Genomic DNA, 27,258 nt, shown 5'->3' with positions numbered 1-27,258 from the left:
GCGCCGTTGGATGAACATAGGATGGCTGGATGTGAAACACCCCCTGCAAGAAAGTCTTAACATCCGGTATCTCCGCCAAACGTCTGTGAAAGTACACTGACAGTGCCGACACCTGAACTTTTAGAGTTCCCAAACGTAGACCTCCATCCAAGCCATCTTGTAGAAAAGTAAGAAACCTAGTCAGATGCAAAGACTTCTTCCTACACCACTTTATATAAGTATGCCAGATGCTGTGATAAATCTGAGCCGAAACTGGCTTCCTAGCTTTGAGGAGTGTCCACTACCATCAAAGAATACCCTCTAGATTTCCACAGACTGGATTCAAAAGCCATGCCATTAAATTCAGCCGGGCTAGACTCTGATGCAAGAATGGTCAGCAGATCTTTTCGAAGCGATAACCGAACACCCAGACCTACTGCCATAAAAAGAATCTCTGAATACCAGACTCTTCGTGGCCAAGCTGGAGCCACCAGAATGACTGGTCGACCTCCCTGCTTGACTCTTTGAAGGACCCTGGGAATCATTGATATGGGGGGAAACAGATAACCTAACCTGAAGTCCCATGGCATTGTCAACACATCCACTGACACTGCAAGCGAATCTCTTGCGCGAAACACTGGAACTTTCCTGTTGATGCGTGGCGCCATCAGATCTCAATCTGGAAGTCCCCACCTGTTTACCAGTGACTGGAACACTTCCGGATGAAGAGCCCACTCGCCGGGTAGAACTTCGTGCCGACTTAGATAGTCTGCTTGCCAGTTTTGTATTTCTGGGATGAAAACTGCTGACAGCGCGGGCACGTATCTTTCGGCCCAAGTCAAAATCTGAAACGTCACCTTCATCGCGCCCACACTCTTGGTGCCTCCTTGTCTGTTTATGTACGACACTGCCGTGGCATTGTCGGATTGAATGCGAACCGGCCTTCCTTGTAAAACACTCTGAGCTCCCTGCACTGCTTTTAAGATGGCCATCAGTTCCAGCACATTTATAGGAAGAACAGACTCCTGCTCTGACCACAGCCCTTGCAGTCTCAGGTGAAGGACCACTGCCCCCCAACCTTTCAGACTGGCGTCCGTGGATACTAAGATCCAGGACCATGGAGCAAAAGACCTGCCCTCCCTCAGATTGTCCCTCACCAGCCACCATCTGAGGGACTGTCTCGCCTCTGGTGACAATATCATCCACTGACGATCCAACCTGTCCATTTCCTCAGCATGTCCCATTGGAAACATCTGGAGTGAATCCTTCCGTAAGGGAGCGTCTCGAAAGATGCAACCATCTTTCCTAACAGTTTCATACACAGAAGCACCGACGGCCTCCTGCGAGACAGAACCTTGTTTGTCAACTCCAGTAAGGACCTTACTTTGTCCTCTGGAAGAAAAACCTTCTTGTCTGCAGTGTCCATTATCAATCCCAAAAATGACATCCTTTGGCAAGGTATCATTTGAGACTTTTTTCCGTTCAGGAGCCAACCATGCATTTCCAGCACCTTCACCATAAGCTGAAGATGTTGTTCCAACTACTGTGCTGTTGCCGCCTTGATTAGTAAAACGTCCAAATAGGGTACAATCTGCACCCCTTTGGAATGAAGAAGTGCCGTCATTACCTTCATAATCTTTGTAAACACCCTTGGGGCTGTTGCAAGTCCGAATGGAAGAGCCCTGAACTGATAGTAAGCTGAACCCACCGTAAATCTGAGAAGCGGCTGATGCCCCTCCCAGATTGGAACATGATGGAAAGCATCCTTGATGTCTATTGATGCCATGAACTGACCTGCCTCCAGGCCGTTTATGACTGATCTCAGGGATTCCATCCGAAAGGAAACAACCCTCAGGTAACAATTTAGTTGCTTGAGTTTCAGCACTGGCCTGAATGAACCATCCGGCTTTTGTACCAGGAAGTGGTTTGAGTAAAACCCTTTCCTTCTCTGGTGCTCCGAAACCTCTACAATAACTTCTTGTTAACGAAGCAAATCGACACAGGTGAGCATTGCCTGTCTTTTCCGAGGACAGCGGGGCATACTGGTTACAAAAAACCTGTGAGGAGCTGGTCCTACCAAGTCTATCATGTAAGCTCTTCCCATGATTCCCTAAATCCATCTGTCCCCTGAGGACTCTGTCCACTGTTGACTGAACAGAAGCAAACGTACCACCACTCCTCCCTCCACTAACAGAGGAGGATGGTAGTCATGCTGCCGGTTTATCCGGAAATTTGGCGGAAGAGGGCCGTCCTGCTGAGGAAAAGGATGACCTTCCCCTAAGAGATTGTCTCCTACCTCCAGAAGCTCTTGACCTGACTGTCTTACCTCTGCCAGACATGCCCCCACGAAAAGGCTGTCTAAAAGAACCAAACCTTGGAGTCCTAGGTCTAGGAGTATTAACCGGTAAGCATGTACTCTTTTTCCCCAAGGCCTGTGAGTTCCAGGAGTCCAATTTTGGACCAAATAGAACTCCACTAGCATAAGGAATGGATTCTAAAGAACTCTTAGATTCCACATCTGCATCCCAGGATCTCAACCATAATGTTCTTCTTGCTGCTACCGCTGTAGCTGAAATAGAAGATGATAAAGATGCCGAACTCTGGGCCGCTTCATACACATAACCTGCAGCTTCCTTCAGGTGCATAGCCAAAGGGAGCAACTCCGAATCCTGTAAGGCGGATGCTAACTGCCCAGCCCATGCTTACATAGTCCTTGCAACCCAGGCTGAAGAAAACACCGGTCTGAAGTTTGTACCAGCAGCTGTAAAGACCGACTTTAGAAAAGTTTCCAGATCTTGTAATGAAGTCGTTCCTGGTACCGGCAGCATTGTCTGGCGAACCAACCTCGCCACAGGAGTATCTACTCACGCCACCTGTTCCCATCGGGTCATATCCTCCTCTTGCAGCAGATATAATGACCCAAATTTTCTAGGCATAGTAAACCTCTTATCCGGTTGTTTCCAAGAGGCCTCTGCCATCTCTCAACTCTGTAGAGGGAGGGAACCGGATCGCCTGTTTAGAAACCTTCTTAAAAAGAGACTGGTCCAAAGACCTATGGCTAGATTTACTAAGCTGCGGGTTTGAAAAAGTGGGGATGTTGCCTATAGCAACCAATCAGATTCTAGCTTTCATTTATATAGTGCTTTCTACAAAATGACAGCTAGAATCTGATTGGTTGCTATAGGCAACATGCCCACTTTTTCAAACCCGCAGTTTAGTAAATCTAGCCCCTAGTCCCGTCCACAAACCCTAAGGTCTGACGTACTGCTTTTACCAGATCATCCATACCTTGGTACCTAGAGCCTTCCTCTGACTCTACTAATGAAAGATCAGAGTCCTCTAACAATTCACCTTCCTCCTCAGAGGATCCCTCTGAGTCACACAGAAACAAAAGCGGATTCACTGATCTATGTCTCTTATTTATTTGTAAATGCCTAGGATTCTCCAGCAAATGGTTTAGCCGGTCCAAACCTTTAGCCACCGCAGACCATCCAGCATCCCACGCTTGGGATGACTCCTGCCAGGGAAGAAGATTGTCCTATACTCGAGAGCCATGGACTAAACATCCCCCCCCCTGAACTGCAAGAGGCTAGCGTTCCAGAGGTAAAGGGTAACCCCGTAGCCACCACTGGAATCTCAGCTGGCTTAAATAAAAGCTTAACGAGGGTATCAACCCCCTGTGTCAAAGCTGCCACCCATTCGGGGGGATCTGCCCCCTGAGTGGAGCTGTCCTTAGGCCGCATTACTACAGGTGTCGCAGCGCAATCAGCACAAAGCACCCCTGGGTCCAGATGTTCACCAGCTAATTTAGCATTACATTTGGAACAGGCAAAATATTTGGCACGTGTTGCTTTACTTTTATCAGCCATCATAAGCAAAAAATAAAGTGACGTACAAGACAGAATAGGCACAAACACACAAGATATTTCTCAGAAATACTAAGTACTATGAACAAGTCAAAAGACAGTATTTCTGACCAAAAAAGGAGAGCTATAATCTCTTATAAAATTAGGCTCTACCCAGTATATGTGCCCACAATATTTATGCTTCTCTATCTAGCATATATAGAGAATAAATGGTACTTAGCAGGGAGAAGTCCGTCAGCAGCTGCAATTTCCTCTCAGAATGGCTGCTGTATCTTTTTTCTCCCGTGTATTTTGGAGCCAGAGGAATCGCTCACCTGCTCCTTCAGCGAGGGGGGGTTCTTTATACAACTTCCCTTCTGCTGTCTCTCCGTTTTTATGCAGCATACCAGTGATTTCCCCTTCTTTTCATTAAGTGGAATCACCTGGTATCTGCAGACTGCCCCTTCTATTTGCGCTGTTCACAACGCGGCCACTCCTGCAAGTCCCCCCTCCTCTTTCACTGAGGAGGGGACTTGGTACGCTCCACTCTCCTCTCCACCTCAGAAAATGGCCTCCGGGGACGGCAGGCGTCCCAGCGCTCTTTGCTTGTGGCAGCGCCGGACTCTGCAGCAGTGTGACAGCGGTCTGAACAGACCGCTTGTCACACTGTGAGAAGACTCAGAGTTTTCAGTGTAAACCTGTCAGCGGAAGCCGCGGCTCTCCTGCTGACAGTTGCTTCTCTTACGAGTGTGCTCTGTATTACAGAGCCACTCGTGTGAACTAAAAGGAAAATAACTTTTAAAAAATAAATAAAAACCTAACTACAGTGAACCCTGTTCACTGTGCAGCTCTTTAACTTCAGCCCATACTCCTTGGGCACCTACATAAAACTGAGTTCCGTTGGGGGTTGGCAGGGGGGGGGCCTGTCAGCAGCTAAAAAAGTTAACTATTTATGTGCCAAACTCCTCCCTACCCTACTCAACCCCATTGTTAGCAGTGTCCCCCAGATGGATGAAAGAGAAACAGGACATACATAAAAAAATGTACATACAAGTTAGAGAACATAGATGCAGACATGAATACAAAAGGGTATGAGGACCCTGCTCATTAGAGAGCTTACATTCTAAGTGGAAGAGGGCACAGCTGGAACAAGATTAGCAAATGTGGCTCTGAGTGGAGATTAGGACAGTTGTGAGGGTGCATTAGTGTGAACAGTGTTATCAGGGATAAGGTATCCTCTAAAAATAAGAGATGTGTTTTCAAAATGCGTCTAAAGATTTGAAGGCTGTGGAAAAGTTTGTTTGAGTGTGGTAGGGTAATCCATAAGTGGGGAGCAGCACGGGAGAAGTAGGTGGAAGTGAGGGGTGGTTACCAGAGATGAGACATGGCGCAGGTCAGAGGTATGAGATTTGAGATGTATGCAGGGGTAGTGTTGTTGAGGGCTTTGTATGCAAGTGTGAGTAATTTGAAGTTGATTCTGGAGAACAAAAGAAGCAAGTGTAGAGAAGGAGAGGAAGATCAGTCTTGCAGCAGCATTTAGGATGGAATAAAGTGTGGATATATGGGTGTCAGGAATGCCAGATAGCAGGAGGTTGCAATAGTCAAGACGGGAGATGATGCGACATGAGTAAAACTTTTGGTAGCATGTTAAGAAAAGGGCGTATTCTGGCAATTTTTTTTTTTTTTTAGAAAATCGCATTAACAAACAGACAAGAATCAGTAATTAGTACAATACCAAAGAACAACAACATATTGTCACAGAACAAACATTGGTTGTGCCAATTACTCAAGATACTGCAACATTTTCTAAGAATATGAGGTGGAGAAAGAGGGGGGTGGGGGGGGGACACTGGTCGTCAAAATTAAAATACTGAAGACTCAGGGAGAAGGAACAACGCCCAACATCAGGTCACCTATGACTCGCGCACCATTAAGGACCCCTATACTAGCTCCTTTCTGCTAAAGTGAACCTTTAGCAGAAAGGAGCCAGTATAGGAGTAAAGGGATTACAAGTAAAGCCAGGGGGTCCAAATCTGGTGGAATTTATCGTCCTTGTCCTGTGAATGATTTGTAATCTGTTCCATCTGGGCAATAAACCAAATGTAGGAACGGAGGGCCTCCATAGTAAGGGGTTCAGCTTGCTTTCATGATTTAGCTACTAGACATTGCGCTGCAGCAAGGAAATTTGGAGGACTGCCTATCATTATCAATCAAAGGATAGCAAAGAAGATAGGACCATGGGTCTTTCCGAACAGGACACGAGAGGAGAGAGGAGAGGAGGGCCCTAACACGGTCCTGGTATTAATCATATGAATCAGGTCAATGGTTCTCCTGGTGTTATCCCTGGAGTGACGGCCTGGGACAAAACCAACCTGGTCGTAATGCACAAGGGAGGGAATGACCGAATTTAATCTGTTAGCCAGAATTTTAGTGTACAATTTAACATCTGTATTAAGCAGGGAAATAGGGCGATAACTAGCACAGTCATAAATATCTTTACCCTCCTTATAAATAACAGAGATCCGAGCTTCCAAAGAGTCCCCAGACCAAGAAGCCCCAGCTAGGATTAAGTTGAACAGGGTATGCACACAGGGAACCAGGAGTCCAGCAAACCTTTTATAATAGACAGCTGTGAAGCCATCTAGCCCCGGAGTCTTACCAGACTTCTGGGACTTTATCACCTGCTCAATCTCGTCCTTAGTAATCTCGGCTCCTAGGAGAGCATTGGCTTGTGGAGAGTGTTTTGGAAGTTTAGCAGAAGAGAGAAAAGAATCAATCAACTGTGAGATCTGTTGGAAAAGCGAAGGGTCAGAAGGCAGAGTCAGGTTATAAAGCTTAGTATAGTAGGATTGAAAAGCAGCCCGTATTCTCTTTAGTGGCCAGTAGTCTATCGGCTTTGTCACCCTTTTAATTAAAGCGCTGATTGAGCCACTTCAGCTTACTAGCATCGTGGTGGGATAACAAAAGGTTTAGTTCCCCCCCTAATAGAGGCAATTTCCTGGAGAACCAACGGGTCAGGATTCGATTGTGACGTTGCTCCAAGGCTCTCAGCAAATCCGTCAGCTGAATAGTTTTGGCCAGACGAGACCGCTTAGCCTGAGAAGCCAGAGCAATAAGATGACCCCGTATCACAGCCTTATGAGCATCCCAAAGAGTCATAGGAGAAAAATCAGGGGTATCATTTGTCACAAAATACTCTAAGAGAAGAGAGTAAAGGTGAGTAATAGTCTCTTTATGCTGCAGGAGCGACTCTTTAAGCCTACAGGTCGCCTTAGAGGGAGAATTGGGCAAGAGAGGCAAGTACCGCCGAAACAGGGGCATGGTCTTCTGGCAATGTTTTTAAGGTGGAGTAGACAGAATTGGGAGACAGTCTGGATATGAGGAATAAAGTAGGGGATAGAGTCAAGTGTGACATCAAGGCAGTGGGCTTGGGAGACTGAGGAAATTGTGGTGTGAGAGAGATTTGAGGGCAGGTGGTGACTCTGGAGTAAGGGAAGATAAGCTCTGCTTTGGACATGCTGAGCTTAAGGAAGCATTGGGACATCCATGTGGAAATAGCAGAATGACAGTTGGTTACACGAGTTAGTACAGAAGGAGAGGTCAGGGGAATAGATATAAATTTGGGTGTCATCAGCGTAGAGGTGGTATTGGAGGCTGAATGAACGAATTAGTACTCCAAGAGAAGAGGTGTACAATTAAAAAATTACAGGGTCAGAGGCATGGCTTGCAAACGAACATGGCCGGCTGCTTATACCGAGAGCTCCGGTCGGCACATATCAATGACACCCAATACGAGACGTCCAGAGAGAATTTGAAGGGATCAAACCTCTAGTATTGATCCCACAACACTGATACGCCTAACAATTTTGATTATAATCGCAGTTTGGACTAGTTTGTCAGCGGTATGCTCTCCCCCACAAGCTCATTTAGGCGCCATTGAGGTGCTTTCACACCAAACTAACCTATAGGTTTAATCAGTCTTCTATATTTCAACTGTGAAACTCAGTGAACCCCAACAAAGACCCCTGTTTTACTTACCACCAGAATCCTGCTGTTTGGAGACCAAGAACAGCCGGATAACTTTTGACGTGAATAGCACTTGGTGGCAGAGCTGGACTAATAGAAGAATAATAAACGGCAGAATAATAAACAGGTCTAAGCTCGGAGGACCACAGATCAACACTTCAACTCCTAAGAACCCTCTATTATTCATCCATATCAGAAGTACACTAGTTGCAGTTATACTAAACCGGGACTGACAGACAACATCTCTGTCTACACAAAGCTGCATAAACACAGTGCCTAACAAAAATAATATAATAAATTCCACACAAAAAAGTATTACAAACCTTTGTTTATAATATCTGTATGTGTTGTTTTTTAATATTTGACCTAAACAGTAATAAAACTACAAGGGTCTTACTCTATAGAACTGACTTCTTTCATCACCTTGTGCGCCAAGGGGACCCCTACTATTGTATCACTTCTATCTTTCCTGTCTAAAGAGCTACCCCGGATCTTGGGGAAAAATGAAGAATTTACTAATGTTGAAATTGAAGTGCGCACAGATTGGGACCACTAAGAGAGAATATGAAAGAAAGCCCTCGCACAGTCATTTTTAAATGCCTCAACTATATAAACAAGAATGCTCTTTGGTCGCCCTCAAAGACTCTAGTTTCAATAAACTAGGAAGGTAACCGTTTATTGCATTTCCAAGATTATTCAACAGACGTTACTAGAGCGAGAAAAGAGTTCTCCACAGTTTGTGCTACATTAGTAAAGAAAGGAAAGAAATTCGCCCTTCTGTATCCCGCACGCTTAAGGATTTTTGATGGCTGAGATTATAAAGACTTTATGACAGCTGATGATGCGCAAGCCTTCTTAATGGAAATGGAGGCAGAAGCTAAGACAGCAGGTAACCGAGACTGATACTGGTCAGGACTTATCATAGTTATACACCGGCTTGTAACTCTGCTGAGAAAATGCAGTATCTGATTTGATTTCATGTACACGTAAATATGACATTCTGATCTCATTTAACGCAACCACATAAATGTTCATTTAACATCAATTAATAGTACAATGCATGATAGTATGTTGTATGGGCACAGATTGGTTATATATATATATATATATATATATATATATATATATATATATATATATATATATATATATATATATATATATATATCTATATCTATATCTAATATATAAATGCTTAGTGGCGTCTGTCTGTGTGTGTGGAAAAAATAAAACCGAGCTGCAGCGCCACCTTAGTGTGTGGGGGGGAAAAAAAATTCAAAAAAGGCTGAAATTTGGTAGGGCTCAAACTCATTTTCGTGAGGTAATTTTACCTCATGAACACACATGTGTAGAGGCGTGCGTTAGTGTGTGTGTGTGTGGAAAAAACTATTTTCTCAGAAAGGGCTCATCCAATTGACCTGAAATTTGGTATACTGACATTATTTGACAAAAAAAATGAGAATAGTCAAGTCAGTTAACTTCCATCATCCCCCCTTCCCCCCCGTGGGAGGGGTAGTAAAGGCTAAATTTACGAGTTGAGGGGTTAAACTCATTTTCGTGAGGTAATTTTACCTCATGAACACACATTAAAAAGGCCGCTTGCGTCGGGAAGTAACGCTCTTCCCCTGAGGAGGCCTGGGCTAGGTCCAAATGCATGACAAGAACCTTTTTAAGACCTTAAGTAGCTTGATTTGACTAGAATGCATGAGCATCATGCACGGGTTAACTTTATATATATATAGATATATATATATATAACCAATCAGAGCAGGCGTCAAATTGGAATCTTAAGGGTGGGATGGGGGAGATACTTTTCTCAAATACATGCCATTCTAAGGATATTGTCATTATCTCTGTGTATAACACAGTTCCATAATGGATAAATGGCTGTGTTAAAGTTTTGTTCATGGAACGTTAGAGGCATTAATTCGCCTGTTAAGCAAAATAAATTGTTAACATATTTAAATAAGTCCAAAGCAGAGGTCACTTTACTTCAGGAGACACATCTAACTGATGCAGAGCATAACAAATTATCCATGCTAAGGCAAAAAAATCCTGGAATATGCATCATACAATAGGAAATCAAGAGGTGGTAGTGATTCTAGCATGGAAAAGTCTCCAAGTAGATATCCATCATAAGGTAATTGACAAAGAGGGGAGATGTTATATTGGTTGTTACTACTAAAGGTACTAAGCATGTAATGTTTATGCCCCAAATACACAGGCCAAGATATTTTTCTTACAATTGATTAACAAACTCTACACATATTCAGACTCACTCCTCATAGTTGGTGAAGATTTTAACATGGTGTCCTCTAAATACCTAGATAGATCAGGCCAATCAGTGCATTGGAGATCCTGTAATCAAATTGGTATAAGAAATATATCCGATCAACTGGGTTTGCTAGATATATGGAGAGCTAGACATCCAACTGAATTAGAATAAACATGCCTGTTGGCAGCTCGCAATACATTTTTCACGAATAGACAATTTTTTGATCTCCCACTCTCTAGCAACTAAAACCTTATCTGGTATCGAACCAATAACCCTCTATGACCATGCCATGATTTGGATCAAAATAGAACGACAGGCCACATTGGGAAAACATAAGTAATGGAGATTCTTTGCTAATTTTTCTAATTCAAGAAATTTTCAAGATATGTTAAAATTAGCCTGGGACACATACAATAACAACCAATGAACAGAATTGAGAAGAGACATTATCTCCTTTACAATAAAATATAATAAAGATCAACAGATGGCATATTTGGTTGCTCAACGTGAACTGACAGAATCCTTTGCATAGTATAAAGGTCAACCCACCCCAGAAAATAGAAATAAATATAAACAAAAGCAAATACAGTTTGATCAGGTCATGCAACAGCAATGTGGTCGCTAAGCAATGACAAGTAAATTTAATTTTTATTAATTTCTGTAATAAATCAAGCAAAATTCTCTATAATTTACTAAATGGAACTAGACTAAATAGTAATATTACATCACTGCAATCACAGGATGAAACTGATAAGCATTGAGGGATAGAAATCATAGAGGTTTTGAGATCATTCTATTCTATACTTTACTCTCAAACCCCTATTGATATAAGCACACGTAATTCCTTCTGGGAAAAAATATCCCTACCTCAACTGACATAAATGCAAGCAGATGCTCTGATACAGCCTATTTCCTCTGAAGAGGTCCTGAAGGCGAATAAACATCTGAAAACTTTTAAGCCCCCGGGTCCAAACGGGTTTAGTGGGGAATTTTACAAAATCCTTCAAGAAAGAGTTGCAGCTTTATTGACAGACTTTTTTTAAATGTAATACTCTCAGACAATAAAGTTCCAATTTATTTCAATAGTGACATTATTAAGGTGCTTCCTAAACCAGGACGAAACCTGGCGTTACCAGGTTCGTACAGACCCATTTCTCTACTAGATGTAGATTACAAATTATTTATGAAAATAATGGAAGAACGACTTAAAATCTTGCTGTCCTGAAATTGCTGATGAGGCCATTTTTGGGCTTAAAAGAGAGCTACAGAGGACAGCAAATTGGCATTCACTAAAAAGTGATAGCTGAAGTCAGGCTGGTGTTGAGATATAGATCTCTGCCCCTGACAGGAAAGGGACAATTGGTCCCTGGAGTACTGCCGTTGCCCCGATCTACCTCTCCAGATCTTGGGGAGCTGTGTGTCCGCCAAAAGCTGAGTGACAGTGACTCAAGGCCGCTACCTTTGCTGGTAGCCTTAAAGTAGAGAGGGGATAAGCTTGGATTGATAGACAGCAGTCCCTGAATTTGACAAGGATACTGGTGAGGTGTTTTCATTATACCCTGTATGTTGTCTGTGCCAGACTGTAGTGTTATTTGCTGCAAGTTATTATTTAAATATGTTTATTGCTGTTGTGTGCTACCATTTTGCTAAATAAACTTTGTATTTGTAATTTGTATTGTTTTGGATATTTGCCTGGGTGATTTTGAACCTTGGGTATGTCGAAGTCGTATAATTGGATGAAAAAGTATATTGATTAATATTGTTTTACCGTGCGATTGCATTTCATGACGCAATCGCACGCATACACTCGCTCTTACACATTCACTTATTTATATATATTTCATATTTATTAAGGTTCCAATCCACATTCATTTATTAGTAAAATGTATTAGATTGTATATTTATGCATATATAATACTGTAGTAAAGGTATTTATGGTTCAGGTGTTTTAAAAGATAAAGAGTTTGGTCTCATATTAAAGCTTATTTCACCAGCATTAACCCGGTGTGGACGGAAGTGCGATCGCATCTAGCAATCATAAGATTTAAGCAATATGAGATTAAAGCTCAAAAATACGTTTGTGTGGGTCAGTTTGAACTGGTCATTCAGAGTCAAATCATGGGAACAATAAGGTGGGGGAAGTTTCCCCTCACCCTTTGTAAGGATCAAATGAACTGACCTATAACTTGCAAGGAACTGGAATACCATTAACCCTGGACCAATGAAGAACTCACTAAATCTGGACAAGTATATACAAGCATGCTGACTTTTGTTCTAGCTCTCTTTGATGCTGGAAACGTGAGGGCATGGCTGCATTCACTGAACCTGGGTGAACCCTATAAGGAAGATGCAATGTATTCAGTGTTTTTATACTTTCCTGCTTTAATGTAACATCTTTAATAGGTATCATGTATCGGCTATATTGTACTGTATTGTACTTATTTATTGAACTGCTAAAAAAATAGCTTTTGCTAAATAAATTGCTTGTGCTTCGGAAGCACACAAATCGCTTAGACAATGCTTATTGGAAAACGATAAAATTACTTTAATAGATAGGTACTGGGTAGGCCAGCTGTGAGCCGCAGAAGGTTACGTTAAACACGGTATCCTCACAAGGGTATAACAGCAATCAAGGATAATTTCGATACAGGTGGTAGCCTTTATACTTTTGAACAATTACAGAAAAAAAAAAGTATACCAAATTCTCAATTTTCAATGTATCTTCAGCTCCGACACTACATAAACTCAATTTCACAGCCAACACCACACAGAAAAATCAAATGGCTTTGAAATTCTACTGACCTTTTTCAAATCTTCTATATTTAGAATGAGGTGTATATATGTATATATGTATGTATATATATATATATATATATATATATATATATATATATATATATATATATGTATGCAGATTTAATACAAGCACAACTTACAATTCCCTAGAGAGGCGAATGGTTGAGGCATGGCAAAAATATATTGTTAGTATAAAACGAACCAATTACATTGACTTATCATTTTGAATCTATTTGGAAATCACTAACCACTGCGCGCCTTCAGGAAATACATTTAAAGGTGATTCATATATCCCACAGACAAGTGTTACAAGCCACGGCGGTACGCCGCATCCTGGCGTGATGTAGCAGCAGAGCACATGCATTAGTTTCAATGCATCTTTGTGGCATAGAGTATGAGGGTGTAAGGACATCCTCCAACTCCAGGGGAGCTCTCGCATGATTCTATTTGTCATTTATACATGTTGCTGGTTTGTGATATGACCTATGCTAGTTCTAAGCTAGTAATTAATTAGCAGCCTCCTGAGGCTGCTTGTCAGCCCTGTCCCCCTCGTTTCTGATTTGTCCATCATAGTATTTAAGGCAGGGAGGACTGGGCCTCACTGCCGGTTATAGTTCCTTCTCTGTGCATACTTACTTGCTCCCTGCTCTGTTCCTCTTCTCTGTCTTTGGATTGATCTTGCCGTGCATGACCTTGGACCGTGTACTGGACTCTGCTATATTGCCTGTGACCCTGATCTCTGCCTGTTACCTGGATTCGTTGTTTGCCGCCAGCGCTGACCTTTTGCCTGGACTACACCACCGCTGCCTGCTGTAACCCTTGACCTCGGCCCGTTTGGACTTTGCTATTCTTCCACCTGGCCCCCGCCTGCGCTGCGGTAGGGTTATAAACTTGTACTACTTTGAGCTTAAGACTTGGGGCCATCTGAGTACCTGTGAGCACATTCAGCTGTACGGGAAAGGCAGCTGCTACAGGCAAAGAAATCTGTGACCTGTTCTACAAGTTTATGACACTTGCCATCAGCCATAACAGCAAGACGTTGCTTCATGGTTGAAGGAGAGACAGGTCTTTGTCCAAAATGCAAAACTCAAAAGCAGTTTGGCTACACAACTTTTGGGACTGCAGAAAGGGCAAGAAATATTGTTATAACATTGTTGATTTTATTAATTATACTTTAAAAACACGTTACCTTGGCTGCAGAACTTTTGTTGGCTGACTTCAGCATCTGGAAAGATGCTCTACCGTCTTCGGATAGTCTTGCAGCTCTAATTGTCACAGTAGCCGAGCAGCTGATATTATGACAATGAACATCACCAGTCCGTCCGTCCCGTCCCCCCCCCCCGACTATGGGAATGCTTAAAATTGAGATTCTAGATAGTATATATTTAGAGAAGAGAGCCACTCTTCCTGATATAAAAAAAGGAGGAATGAAATTCCAGAAAAAGTGGGGGACATATAATGAATCATTAGAACCCTCAGTTCAACAGAACATCTTTAAACTCTTCACTACTTGGCACTTACTCAGGTAATTAATTAGAGCTTATTTGTAGCTGTATGATTTTGAGCCACTTCTCTTCTAACCCTATAATAATTTCATATGTACTTGACCCTATTCATTCATATTGGTATTCGATTACTCCAATATTTGAAATTGCATACATGAAAATCACATTGGCTTGCATACTGTTTCCATGAAAGAATACTTATAATACTATGGATCAGGGATCTAGGAAAAATTGGTGGCATTCCTGTATCAGATTTATAGATTTTAGGAGGATATATAAAATTTAAAATAACTGAGTAACTAGCATAACTTTGGCATGTTGGAACCTAGATTAAGATCTCATAAAAGAAAGAAGATAATTTTTTTTTTTTTTAACGGAAGAGAGGCTTTTTATACTTGCGATAAATTGGTTTCTCCGATTCCATCTGGGGGACATTGCTACCATAGGGTATGTGGGGAGCTTGGAGTTGGCACTTAGTAAGTTATTAAACAAATTAACTACTTGACACAAATCCTCCCCTCTGCAATCCCCTGTAGCCTCAGTGTAATACAAAAAGCCCAAAGGTAGGGAAGTCAAACAACCAAGGACCAAACAGCAGACCAGAAGGGAGGGAAGGCAGTGGCCCCCAGGTGGAATTGGAGAAAGATTTATCGTAAGTATAGAAATCCTCTTTTCTCTTTCATCCAATCTGGGGAACACTGCAACCATAGGGACACTCTAAAGCAGCCACTTGAAGGGCCCGCAATAGTGCAGCCAAAACTAGCGTCCAGTCACACAATATTGACTAGCAACCTATGTGAAAAATGATGCCAGAGAACAATAAGACTCCTCGGGCTAGTTGATTTGCTAAAGCACCATTAGGCACAGGGCAAAAATACCCACACGGAGTGGATGGAATAAGCGCCAAGACAACAAAACCTAGGCTGATGTTACTGATATAGGCCTATCAGACAGAGGGCAAAATTCTTCTTGCGGTGGTGTGCTTAGTAGCCAGCCATCAAACCACGCAAGCAGAACCCGGTCCTCCAAATGTCGGATGGCCTCAAATCACATCTAAAGAAGCCCACAGATATATGTCGGGAGGTGACTGCCTCTTGGAAAGGACCAGAAGCAGGACCTCCAGATTTAGCTTGAAACCCAAAAACCACCATTGGCTGAATGAAGGGACTGTGTGCTACAGCCCTGACATCACATTAAAGGAAGAATAAGATTCACAGCCAAGGGGCGAGAGCGATACTCCATACCTCTCCTTGTATAGACGACCATGACGGCCGAAAGAGTCAGAAAGAGGGAAGAGGGGACCAGTGACACTTTTTGTCATGACGACCGAGGTCTGGGTGAATCCAAGAACCAGTTCAACCGGACAAAGCCCTCACCAAGACTTTGACCAACCGGGTACCTCCTGGGAGGAGCCCCAAGAGATGAATAAAGCTGAAGGACCCACCAGACCTTGGTCCATACATGTTTTTTCAGCCGGTATCAGTACAACTTGGAATGGAGTACTGTAATGGAAGCAGGAGAAGGAGTCAAAGCAATAGCTGGCATCTGAGCTGGCCTGGCAATTAACTGGGCAAGTGCTACTATAGACTGTGTCAGCGTAGCAGGCCCTATAGGTTTAATCACCAGGGTTGTTGTTACCCTAGCCTGCACACCCAGGGCATGTCTTGCAGACTGCACAATCTGCCCCAGGCCTTTATGTCCTCAACTGTGTCTTTTTTTGACACTAGAACAAGTGAAATGTGTTTACCCGGGTGCTTGTCATTTGTCGAACATTGTTCCTGTTCCCAGGTAACTGTGGCACCAAAACTATTTCCCTTTTGTTATATAACAGGAAGGCAAAAGATATACAAGGTGCAGAATGAAAATAATATATACAATACCTGTTTTCTCTGGGCTAATAGCCCAAAACAGGATCTTCTAATGACAATAGATATAATTATGTGACATAGGATCCAGAGTGTACTCCAGTGTTCGAGTAACTATATATAAAAAGGTACTTCGTTACTGACATCCCTTGGCTACAAAGAGAGCTGAGAGAATAGGAGCCTGTAGCTGTGCCTTCTTGTCTGCAGTATGACTCTCCAGGAAAATACCAAGTGCCGTAGGAGATTGGGGGGAGGGGGGGGAATAATCTGGAGTGGAAGATGGCCGCCTGCATATGCCGTGTCTGGCGCTCTCTGCCTAAAGGCAGCGCTGGACATCTAGCACGTTCCTGAGTAACAGCGGTCTTCAGAAGCCGCTGTCACTACCTCCTAACTGCTCATTAGCCGTTTCTGAAGCACGTTCTTTGCGCTTCATGTAGGATCCGGGGACGAGTGATGGAAGTGCTTCCACCACTTATCCAGCAAGTGTATGCACTGTAGTGCAGCAGACACCCTCTCTTTTAATGTTTAAATAAAGCTAAATAAAATAGAATAAAATAAATTAAAAATGAATATCAGCAAAAATGTAGCTGCAGAGCAGCCACAGCAAGCCTAACTCCTTAGGCACTTAAAATACACTGAGGCTACAGGGAGTTACAGAGGGGAGGAGTTGTGTCAACTCCAAGTTCCCCCACATACAACACCAAAGAGAACAGATTTTCTATATTTGAGAACCCCATTTGAGATGTTACTAATAATAATAATAATAATAATAATAATAATAATAATAAATAAATAATAGAAGAAAGATTTCCAAATATTTTACAAAACAAGAAAGTGATGCACACCAATGAAGCAGTAATCACATAACTTTAGTATCTTTACACTCACTACTATAATTTAATATTTCACATTTTGAAACAAAGAATTCTCTTTTGACATTTTTGTGATGAATATGGCTAAGTTTTAAAGATTAATAAAGATTAAAACAACCAATGCTTATACTAGCTAGCTATGGTCCATCGCTTCACTATTTTTCAGGATGCAATGTTTTCTAGAAATGCAAGTTCCCAGAGTTAACAGAACCTTCCTTTGAGGAAGGCGCAACAACCCACATCCTGTGCACTATGACTGACTTGGCCACTCTTCTGCCACCAACAGCACCCCGGATCCTTTCACTTTTTAGCTTTTTGAGAATTTGTGGAAGCAATGCCACAGGAGGAAAGCGATAAATCAGGTGGAAATTCCATAGAATTGACATAACATACAAAAGGAATTACTTTGTCATGGAGCAGAATAACTCAACCTTGTGATTCAAATCGGGATGCCATCATATCGACATCTGGCTGACCCCATCAGTCCACAATCCGCTGACAGATTTTCGTGTTGAGTGACCTGTCTCTGGGATGCAAGACATGTCTGCTGAAGTAATAGGCCTTTCAGTTTTCCACCTTTTGCGAAAAACACGGCCAATATAGCTGGAACATTTTGTTTCTAAAGCGCATGATCCTGCGGATTTCCTTCACTGCAAGAACTCTATTGTCTCCCTGATGGTTGATCTACACCATTGTTGTGGCAGTGTCTTACTGAAACCTTACAAGGATTCAGGGTTAGATTGTTAAGTAAAGCCCTCAAGTATAGGACATTGATCAGAAAGCTTGGTGTGATGCACTGCAGCAACCTTGGGTCAAACCCCTGGGTAGATATAGGGTTACTTTCGAAGTCTATTATTTCAAATATTTTGCCATTAAGGATAAGTCAGATATATTTTAGTGATTGGATTGCAGGCTGGGGATTGGATTGGATTGCAGGCTCGACAGCTTGTTCTGATCTGATTGCTATGTGAACACAGGAAGGCTCCTATATACTCTCAATGCTGATGCCATCAATGGCGCCAGGAGAGCCTCAGACACTATATTAACCCGGTGCTCTGACCTTGGATTGTTCCCGACTACGATTAGGAGTGCTACTATTGTCCATAATTACTGTTTACCTATGTCACATTAACACTGTGTATGCTGAATTTAGATACATCGCTGCCAGAATTTACTATTACTGTGATTAACTCTGCTTTCAGACTTTTTGCTTATGTCTGGACTACCTGATTTCCTAGATCCTTGGCTTATGAATTGACTAAGAGTACAGATTACCTTCAAACATCAATATAGGACACCTATTCAAACCTCATAACACATTAACTGCTGAAAAGCGCAATCCTGATTTTGGCTGCTTAGTTACTGCCACAAATTTTACTATGGAAATTCAGTAGAGGATACTCAAATCCTAGTTTCATCCACTGTGAAATGCTCTCTATGTTGACGCACTCCTGTTTCTGATTACTGCATTGCCACAAGCCATTGTGGTACATTCTTCAGAGAACTAGGTGCTTAAGGCTGTCGTCCCTTAACCACCAGAGCAGCAGACCTAACATATTCTTGGAGACAGAGAGATAAGTCATCTGGTAAGATGACCGTGTGACTTGACCTATTTGGATAGGAGTTCATTCTGGAACTCCCTTGAATGGAACCGGACAAACTGCATGTCTTCAAATGTCGAGACCGCCACCTGCGAGCTTACTAGTCTCTATAATGTCCCTCCACACAAATACTCTCTGCTGTCGACCAGATCTAGAAAGAACAGTCTCTGGGAAGGGACCAGACTGTATTCTGGCAATTGAATATCAAACCGTGGAACTCCAGATTCTGTGCCATATCCCTGTAATGTGCCTAAAGCATGGTCGAGGACTGTGCCTTGTTCAAAAAGATCGTCCAGGTAAGGGCTAATCATAACAAAGTTGCCATGACAGCTAAAGGGGAGAGCCGGAATATGGTAATTGTAGTAAATGTGGAAAGATATTGTTGACCCTCCCAGATTGGAACATACAAGCAAGGAACCTAGAGTGTTGCCTCATGTAACGAAATGAGTGTGACAACACTGTAACCATCCTGTTTCTTGTTTCTCACATAATGTGAATTATAGCAAGTACTTTTTATAGCCCTTGTTTTTGTTCCCCAGCTCAAAGACTACAACTTCATTGTCTAAATACATGTGGATAAGGGGATATTGTAGCTCATTGTAAATATGTATATTGTGTATTGTATATTGATGATGTGAAGCTGGGTGGGTTAAAAGGTAAAGATCAGGTGGTGTCCAGGATACAGGTGAGGGGGCTGGAGCTGCATTCATTCTCTCCTTCCTCTACGGGAAGCATGGAACAGCTGGGGACCCTGTGATATCACAAAGTAGTGTAAGGGGTTAATTTTAGGAGGCGCTGGCTGCTACCTTATTTTTTGAGGTGGGGAAGCCAATTAGTATCCATTGTTCTCCATAGGACTAGTCCAGACGTTTTGTCTGCGTCCCAGCAGAGGGCTTCTGTGGAAGCAGAGCTCATCTCCACTCCCCCCCCCTCCAACCCCTTGACCCAGGACCTACCAATGTTTAAAGAGAGAGAGAACGAGGGGTTTGCAGAGGGAGGGGAAAGCATTTTGGAAATTTGTCCCTAAATATAAGGAGCCACTCCGTGGGTGTTGTTCATTCTGGGATTTCATTCATGGAAGGTCTAAGATCTAGTTTTTGAGTTGTCCATCCTTACCACAGTCTAGATATGCAGCCGAAAGAGAGATCCATGGGCCATCTGTTACGAGCTGCGGCTCCCCAACGGGCCGCCGCCGCGGCTCCCTTCCGGTTCTCCCAGATGCCCCGGCCGTCTCCTTGACGACCGAGACGTCACTTCCGCCTAGGCTACAACCGGGACGCTCTGCCTCGTCTGCCGCAGCGCCCGGCCAGCTGTCCTACAGCCGGGCGCCTGCGCGCAGAAAAAAGTAACACACTAAGATATATGAACTGCCAATGGTTTTTATGAGCCAGTGAGTGTAGTGATCAGCGGCAGCTGTCTTGTGAAGAGGAACACCCAGCTGCACTGAGCATGCAGGAGAGGAATTGCATAGTGAGCATGCTCAGGAATTTAGAAAATATCCCACTAATCCAACCGAGCATGCCCGGGGATGATATTCTGCACTATGGGAGGAGTCTCGCTGCACTCTGCTCCTATTGGTTCCTCTCACTACTTAAGGCAGTGAGGACTGAGCCTCACTGACAGTTATAGCTTCCTGTGTATCTAGGCTCCTGTTCCTGTTTCCCTGCTCCTGTGCTGTACCTCTAGTTTGGATTTCCCGTGTATGACCCCTGGCTTGTTTCTGGACCTCGTTGTATTGCCTGTGACCCCTGACCTTGGCTCGTTATCTGATATCGCTGCCTGCTGCCGGCCCTTGACCTTTGCTTGGATCTCACACTGCTGTACTACTTCGCTACCTCAGGGTTCTTCCCAGTCAGTGCACATTACACGACGCTCCGTTCGTCTGCAGCCAAGTCTGTCCCCACCACTAGGGGCTCCAGCGAACACCAGACTTCGGAGCAGACTCCGGGTTTTGTCGTGCTGACTGAAGGAGTTACTAACACCATCAAGTCTGGACTAACTCCTTACGCTAGTGGGGTAAGGGACGGATGATGTGGTGAACCTGCCTGGCATTTATCTACTGTGTATACATAATAATCTAGTGATTGTTTGCATTTGGAATTACAATAAATGAATTGCATTACTTTCTAACTGCATTTGCCTGAGTAACTATACGAAGCCTATAAGGTACTTAGACATCTCTGGCATAGTGAGGCACCCGTGGGTGGCCAGCCAGTGTGATGAGGTGTGAAGATACATGGTTTTCTGACCCAATGCTACCCACTTCAGAGTGCTCTAGTTCAAGAGCCCAGTCTGTCTGAATCTAGTAACCACTGCAGAGGTAATAAAGTAGAAATGAATAAATAGAATTACATATCATGCTGGCAAGGCAGCCCAGGAAAAAAGAACACAGCTGTGGGTGCTCACAGAAGGGAAAAAAGAGAAAAGAAAAAAACACAAGTTCCCCCCAGGGTGGGGAAATAGAAGAGGAAGGAGAACACAGAGATTCAATATCCCGATAGTATGTTGTCCCCAAAGAGAGAAAAATATTGTCCTTTAGCAATACACATCCAATAGACAAATACATACTGGAAAATAGTATACCCAAAGTAGCAAGTATAAAATGTAAACACAGGGTAATGAATACAGACATAATTTCTACTTTATACAACACACACCATCTTCAACACATGTATATTTACATTAAAAAAATTAAGAACTTCATTTACAGCCCTTACTTCCTTGTGCAGTAATGGAACCTGAATACTGATATATTCTTCTGTGTGCGCTGTTGCAAAAAGTACGCTCTACTGATGACCCATCTATCACCCTACTATTCCTCTAGGTACAAACAGATACTGAAGCTAGTTTTCTTGTCTTGTCGGATTTCTTGTCTGTTGAACATTAGTGTCCGTAGCTATCATTTACCAAAATTGCACTTAGCTGCAAAATTTGCAGCAAACCATAGCACCCATTAAAACATTTACATTCATTGTCTAACTTGCGATACAGAGGGAAATATAATTGATGAATGGTTGATGTGGCTGGGACGACCAGTGGAGGAGTGGAGTGGTTTGGCTGCTTCTTCCCATGATCTGCGACCAGGTTTTTTTGGGGATAAACGAGGAAGCTGTGATCGGGTGCTGCCGTTGCCTGATTGGAGAGCAGAAGCAGACTGGTCGAAGAGTGTGGCTGATTAAACCACTGCAGTGTGAGAGCAAATTAGTGACGTTTTTTTTTCTCATAGGTCTTCTCAACAGTGACCTGGACAGCGGCTTGTCCCTGGCTGGCTCAGAAGAATGATATTGCTGCTCTTGTGCTCCAAAAATGACTGCAATGCCTAATAATCCTATTGTGGAGATGGGGAAAGGAAAGCCTTCTTTGAGGTTGTGGTACAATGTAATTGAGGGCATTGCAGGTACAGAAAAGAAAATATGGTAGACAACGTGGAGGAAGGCACAAACCCATAATGTGGCTCATGTCATCAACTAAGAGAATATTAATCTATATCTAGCATACACAATTGTCTTTACTAGACAAAATTGAGCAAAAAAAACCAACAAATTACCTCAAGTTTCAGGATATTTTCCAAAAGTTGGGAAAACGTCTGAAGTTTCTCCACAGGAAAGGTCGAATCACTGGACACCAAGTTTACGGAAAAACTGGAAGAGTCATTAACCCAACCAAAACGACTGCATACGGGCACATGGGTATTACTATTCCACTTCTGTAGGACAGCAAGAGCATAAATTGAAGAGGTTGTGGATTTTTGGCAAAACAGACACAAACATTACATTAGCGTAATATAGAATGAATTAACTTATTGGAGGATGAATATCAGTAACAAGAAACAGCTATTGAAAAGAAACTGGAATAGATCTATGTGATGTCTCTGTGACCTAATCACCGTGGAAATGTTTTCGTAATGGGTATCCAGGACTCAAAATTGTAGTTCTGAGCAAGACTGTCACTTACAAGTAGAGCAGATCAACCTCTTGGATCCTGGCCACTTTGTTAAGTTAAATGGAGGGGGTGGGGCTTAGTGATGCAGTCCACACCTCATCGTGGCCTGCCCTCTGCTGTTATAGAGCTAAAAGGTGATTGCTTAGGAGGCGGGACTTAGTAATGCAATTCTGAGCCCCGCCCCACTTGCCTCTGGACCTCCTGTTAAACAAATTCAAAAAGAAGGCAAGTATGCATTACCCAATGATATTTAAAGAGGTATAGTTATCTCAACACAAATAACCAGGTTCAGTAAATATCTCATATATCATTATAGTACATGATAAATCACGTAAAAACCACTGTGTTTGACGATGCTTATTTGCACTAGCTGACCAAAAAGAGTGTGGCATAAAGATTGTTGCGATTACCATAGATAGTGCATTCACTGTGGTATGCGAGTCAAAGCCGAGGAATGAGTGTTTGCCTTCTAATATTCATTGGGATACATAGCAATTCAGCGCTAGGAGCATTATCTATCTGGAATCAGTGTTGCTGTTTTTGCAAATGAGCGGAGCTTAGATAGTTAGGCGTTCGCGTCAGATTGGCACATTCCACTGATCCCATTGCCAGCATTATTTCAGTGGGTGGGGTGTAGTGCATCATTCAAATGTACGTAAGCTTAGTGTGAAAGAGTGGGGGAGTGCAGAGCAGGCAATGTGTTTTTATTGCATTCAGTGTGCCAGCCGAGACTTTGTATTAATTAGCATGTAAACTCTCATGAGAAGGGCCCTTTTGCCTTGTGCTTTCCTCCTTACCATGGCACCTCTAAGCTCGTCTCCCCAGCCCAGGGCCTCAAGCCTTTGCTCCTGGGCACAGGCCTAGATATCACTTATGCTCACTTATCAATAGCTGGATCTGCAATTTTGTATTGTGTAATTATATATTATGCATAGCTAGCTAGCCATGCTTTGGGTAATACTGTTAAATGTGTACTCTGCCGACACCCTATGCATTAATTCCAAACCAATTTCTTTGCAATAGTAAAATCAATCATTAGGCTTTTTTTTTTTTGAGTGCACATATTTCATCATCATCATTTATTTATATAGCACCAACATATTCTGTAGCGCTTTACAATTGGGAACAAACTCACTATTTTATACATGTTATTTATATATAGTATACCTTTTTTGGAAACACTAACGCTGTTTTGTTATTGCACATCTTCAGATCTTTATTGGCTATATCCTAGGGCAGCATTTCCCAAATCCAGTCGTTAGGTAGCCCTAACTGTGCAGGTTTTCCAGGTCACAAGTGACATAATTAGTACCAGCTTTGGATCTTTTAAAATATATCAGTCAGTAATGAGTATAGCTGTGCTGAAGCAAGGAGAAAGAGGGCTCCCAGAGGACTGGATTTGGGAACACTGTCTTAAGGGATAACCGGCAATAATCCTTAGAACAGCAGCCAACACTTTTCCTATATATTCATGTCTGTTTTTAACAATTATTAGCGCTCAAAATATTCTTGTTTAGTTTATAATGTATTCTTGTTTAGTTAAAATGTATTATTAATGTCACCTCCACAGGCTAAAAAAAAAAAAGTCACTTTCATAAAATGGTCAGAAAATGTGTCACAATTTACAATACTGTGCAAAAGTTTTAAGGAGATGTGGAAAAAATGCTGCAAAGTAAAAATGCTTTCAAAAATAAAGAATTGTTAATAGTTTATTTTTATCAATTCACAAAATGCAAAGTGAATGAACAGAAGAGGAATCTAAATCAAATCAATTTGGAGTGACCACTTTGTGCAAGTGTACTTAGAATTGATGAGGTTTCGAAAGCAAAGTCAGGGATTTTGTACCATTATAGTCAGGTGTATGATTAACCAATAATACCAAACAGATGATAATGATCATCATTTTCATATGTAGGTTGAAACACAGTCATTAACTGAAACAGAAACAGTTGTGTAGGAGGCTTAAAACTGTATGAGGAACAGCCAAACTCTGCTGCAAAGGTGAGGTTGTAGAAGACCGTTTCACATCACAGGTCATACACGCAAGGTACTGCATCAGCAAGGTCTCTCACAGGCAAAGATTCCAAAGCAGACAGAGGTTTCAAGATGTGCTGTTCAAGCTCTTTTGAAGAAACAAAGAAATAGGCAACATTGAGGACCGAAGATGCAGTGGTTAGCCAAGTAAAGTTAATGCATCAGATTAAAGACACATCATGCTGCTCTGATTCCCCTAATTCTCACCTTGACTAAGTCATGGATGTGCAGCGAAATCTCCTGGCTAGGTAGGCTGGTAGCCATTAAGATGATGATTTTGCCGAAGCTAATGTATCTGTTCCGTACGTTGCCCTTGCACTTACCAAAACCTATACTGGACAAGTTACACTATCATGTGCTCATACATTTGGAAGAACAAACCTCCACGAATAGCTAGTGTTCGTATGTCCTTAACTAGACAAAGAGGTGGCCTAGCTCTCCTAGACCTGGCTAGATATCATATGGCTTGCCTTCTGGCCCAACTTAGAGACTGGTCTCTTCCCCCCAATACAAAACCATGGGTAGATTTGGAAAGGGCTCGCAATCCCCATTTCCCCTTGCAGGATCTACTCTGGCTGCCTAGATGGTGGCGCCCTCCTTGTGGGTCCCTGTCCCGGCTAGCCAGTGACTCGCTGAGGGCCTGGGACAAGCTGGTCGAGAATTTCCCTACCATATCTCTTCCCACTAATAACCTGTCACTGAGGGCTTTGGCTAAATTGATCCCGGATGTGAATCTGTCCCTGTGGATAGCGAATGGCATGGTAGTACTAGGATCTTTATTTGATGATCAGGGGTTGATGACTTTCACGCAAATTCAACACCAATTCCATATACCTACAAGAGATATTTACAAATATCTACAAATCAGGCATTGGATATCTTCCCTCTTGAGATATAACCTGACATTACAGGCCCCTTCCAGCCCCACTCCTCTCGAAACTTACGAAAGGAAACAATAGAGCTGGGATCACCTTCTGGTACGGATTCGCCTCCCTGGGACCAATGACCAAAAGCTCTAGTCAACTCCAGTGGGAATCAGATCTCCAGATACCCCTCACAGAGGACCAGTGACAGGCAGTTTATGTAAATGCTTTCCGTATGTCCAAATGTTTAAACCACACTGAAATGTTCATCAAACTAGTTAATAGACTATACCTGCCCTTCTCCAGGTATATCCGCCTCATGTCCCGAGACAGGCCTGTTATGCGTTTACTCATATACTTATTGCCGCCAGAGCCGCCATAGCCCAGGCATGGAGGGCACCGCTCCCCCCACTCTGTCAAAGGTAATAACCAAAGTCCAGTATGCGTTTGTGATGGAAACACTAGATGTCCCATATTCAATGAGACCATCTTCCCCATTGATGAAATGGTTTGAATGGCATGTCTATGTGACTGAGGGGGGTGGGGCTTCAGTAAATAACCCTTCTTCCCCTCCCCCTGCTAATGGTGGTTCTTTGTCAATAGTTGCGCCCCGATAGAGTGTTTAAGTTGGGTCCTCTAAGACCTAGACCAGGTCTGGTGAGTTAGTTTAAAGTTCCACACTATACTGAATAGTGTATATTGTATATTGTCTGTAACCTGCAAATGCTGTATTGGTGTGTTCAAACTCCCCCCATTCTCCCTTTCCCCCCTTTTTTTTTCTGTACCCCGCGTTTACCTAACAAAACTCAAAAAAAACGACGGATTAAAAAAAAAAAAAAAAAAAAAAATACACATCATGCTTACTTCCCTTCAAAATCAGAAGATATCCAGCAGTGCCATCAGCTCAGAAAAGGAAAAGTAACAGTGGGACCCAGGAACACCCATTTACTGGAGAAGTCTGGCCAGAAGTGGTCTTCATAGAAGAATTGCAGCCAAAAAGCCATACCTTTAACGCGGAAACAAGGCCAAGAGACTGAACTATGCACGAAAACATAGAAACTGGGGTGCAGTAAAATGGCAGCAGGTGATCTGGACTGATGAGTCAAAATGTGAAATACCGTATATACTCGAGTATAAGCCGAGTTTTTCAGCACATTTTTTGTGCTGAAAAAGCTCCCCTCGGCTTATACTCGAGTCCTACTTTTCTGGTCTCCGGTCTCTCCCGCTTTGTCCCGCTTGGTCAGCCACCATTTTATTGTAGCCCCGTGTATGTGTATTCATTGCACAGGGAATAATAAAGTTAGATGAAAAGGAGCCTGTCATTTCCTCTATCCCCGCTGGTCAGAGACACGTGAGCTGCTCGTTACACACCAGAATCTAGCAGACGCCGGGACCTTAAAGCCTGTCTTAGAGGAGAAAGCCACGGACTTCTATCTGTCATCCAGCTAAGTGATTTTATCGAGTCATTTCATCATTGTACCTTTGTGTCCTAGGACTGTGTTTATCCGAGCTGGTATTTGAATGAAACGGTGTCCGTTACTCCATCTGCATTTCCATTGTGGATTTTTCAGGAGCAAATGTTAAGTACTTATACCGGGAGTTAACTCCATTGGCATACCCATGTGGCGCTGACCTATACTTATATGCTCAAGATC

At 42.8% G+C, this 27,258-nt stretch overlaps 1 protein-coding gene across 1 annotated transcript in view; it reads right to left on the bottom strand.

Moving 5' to 3' along the window:
• Positions 1 to 27,258, bottom strand: part of CENPI (centromere protein I) — a 156,593-nt gene that overhangs the window by 100,908 nt on the left and 28,427 nt on the right. Inside the window, exon 10 of the mRNA XM_075184668.1 lies at positions 22,312 to 22,470. Coding sequence (XP_075040769.1) covers positions 22,312 to 22,470 — 159 coding nt within the window. The remainder of the gene's footprint in view (positions 1 to 22,311; positions 22,471 to 27,258) is intronic.

The sequence above is a fragment of the Mixophyes fleayi genome, chromosome 9 (assembly GCF_038048845.1).
Source record: "Mixophyes fleayi isolate aMixFle1 chromosome 9, aMixFle1.hap1, whole genome shotgun sequence".
Lineage (NCBI taxonomy): Eukaryota > Metazoa > Chordata > Amphibia > Anura > Limnodynastidae > Mixophyes > Mixophyes fleayi.
Note: the sequence above shows the minus strand (reverse complement) of the source record. Positions and strands in the feature narration are given on the sequence as shown.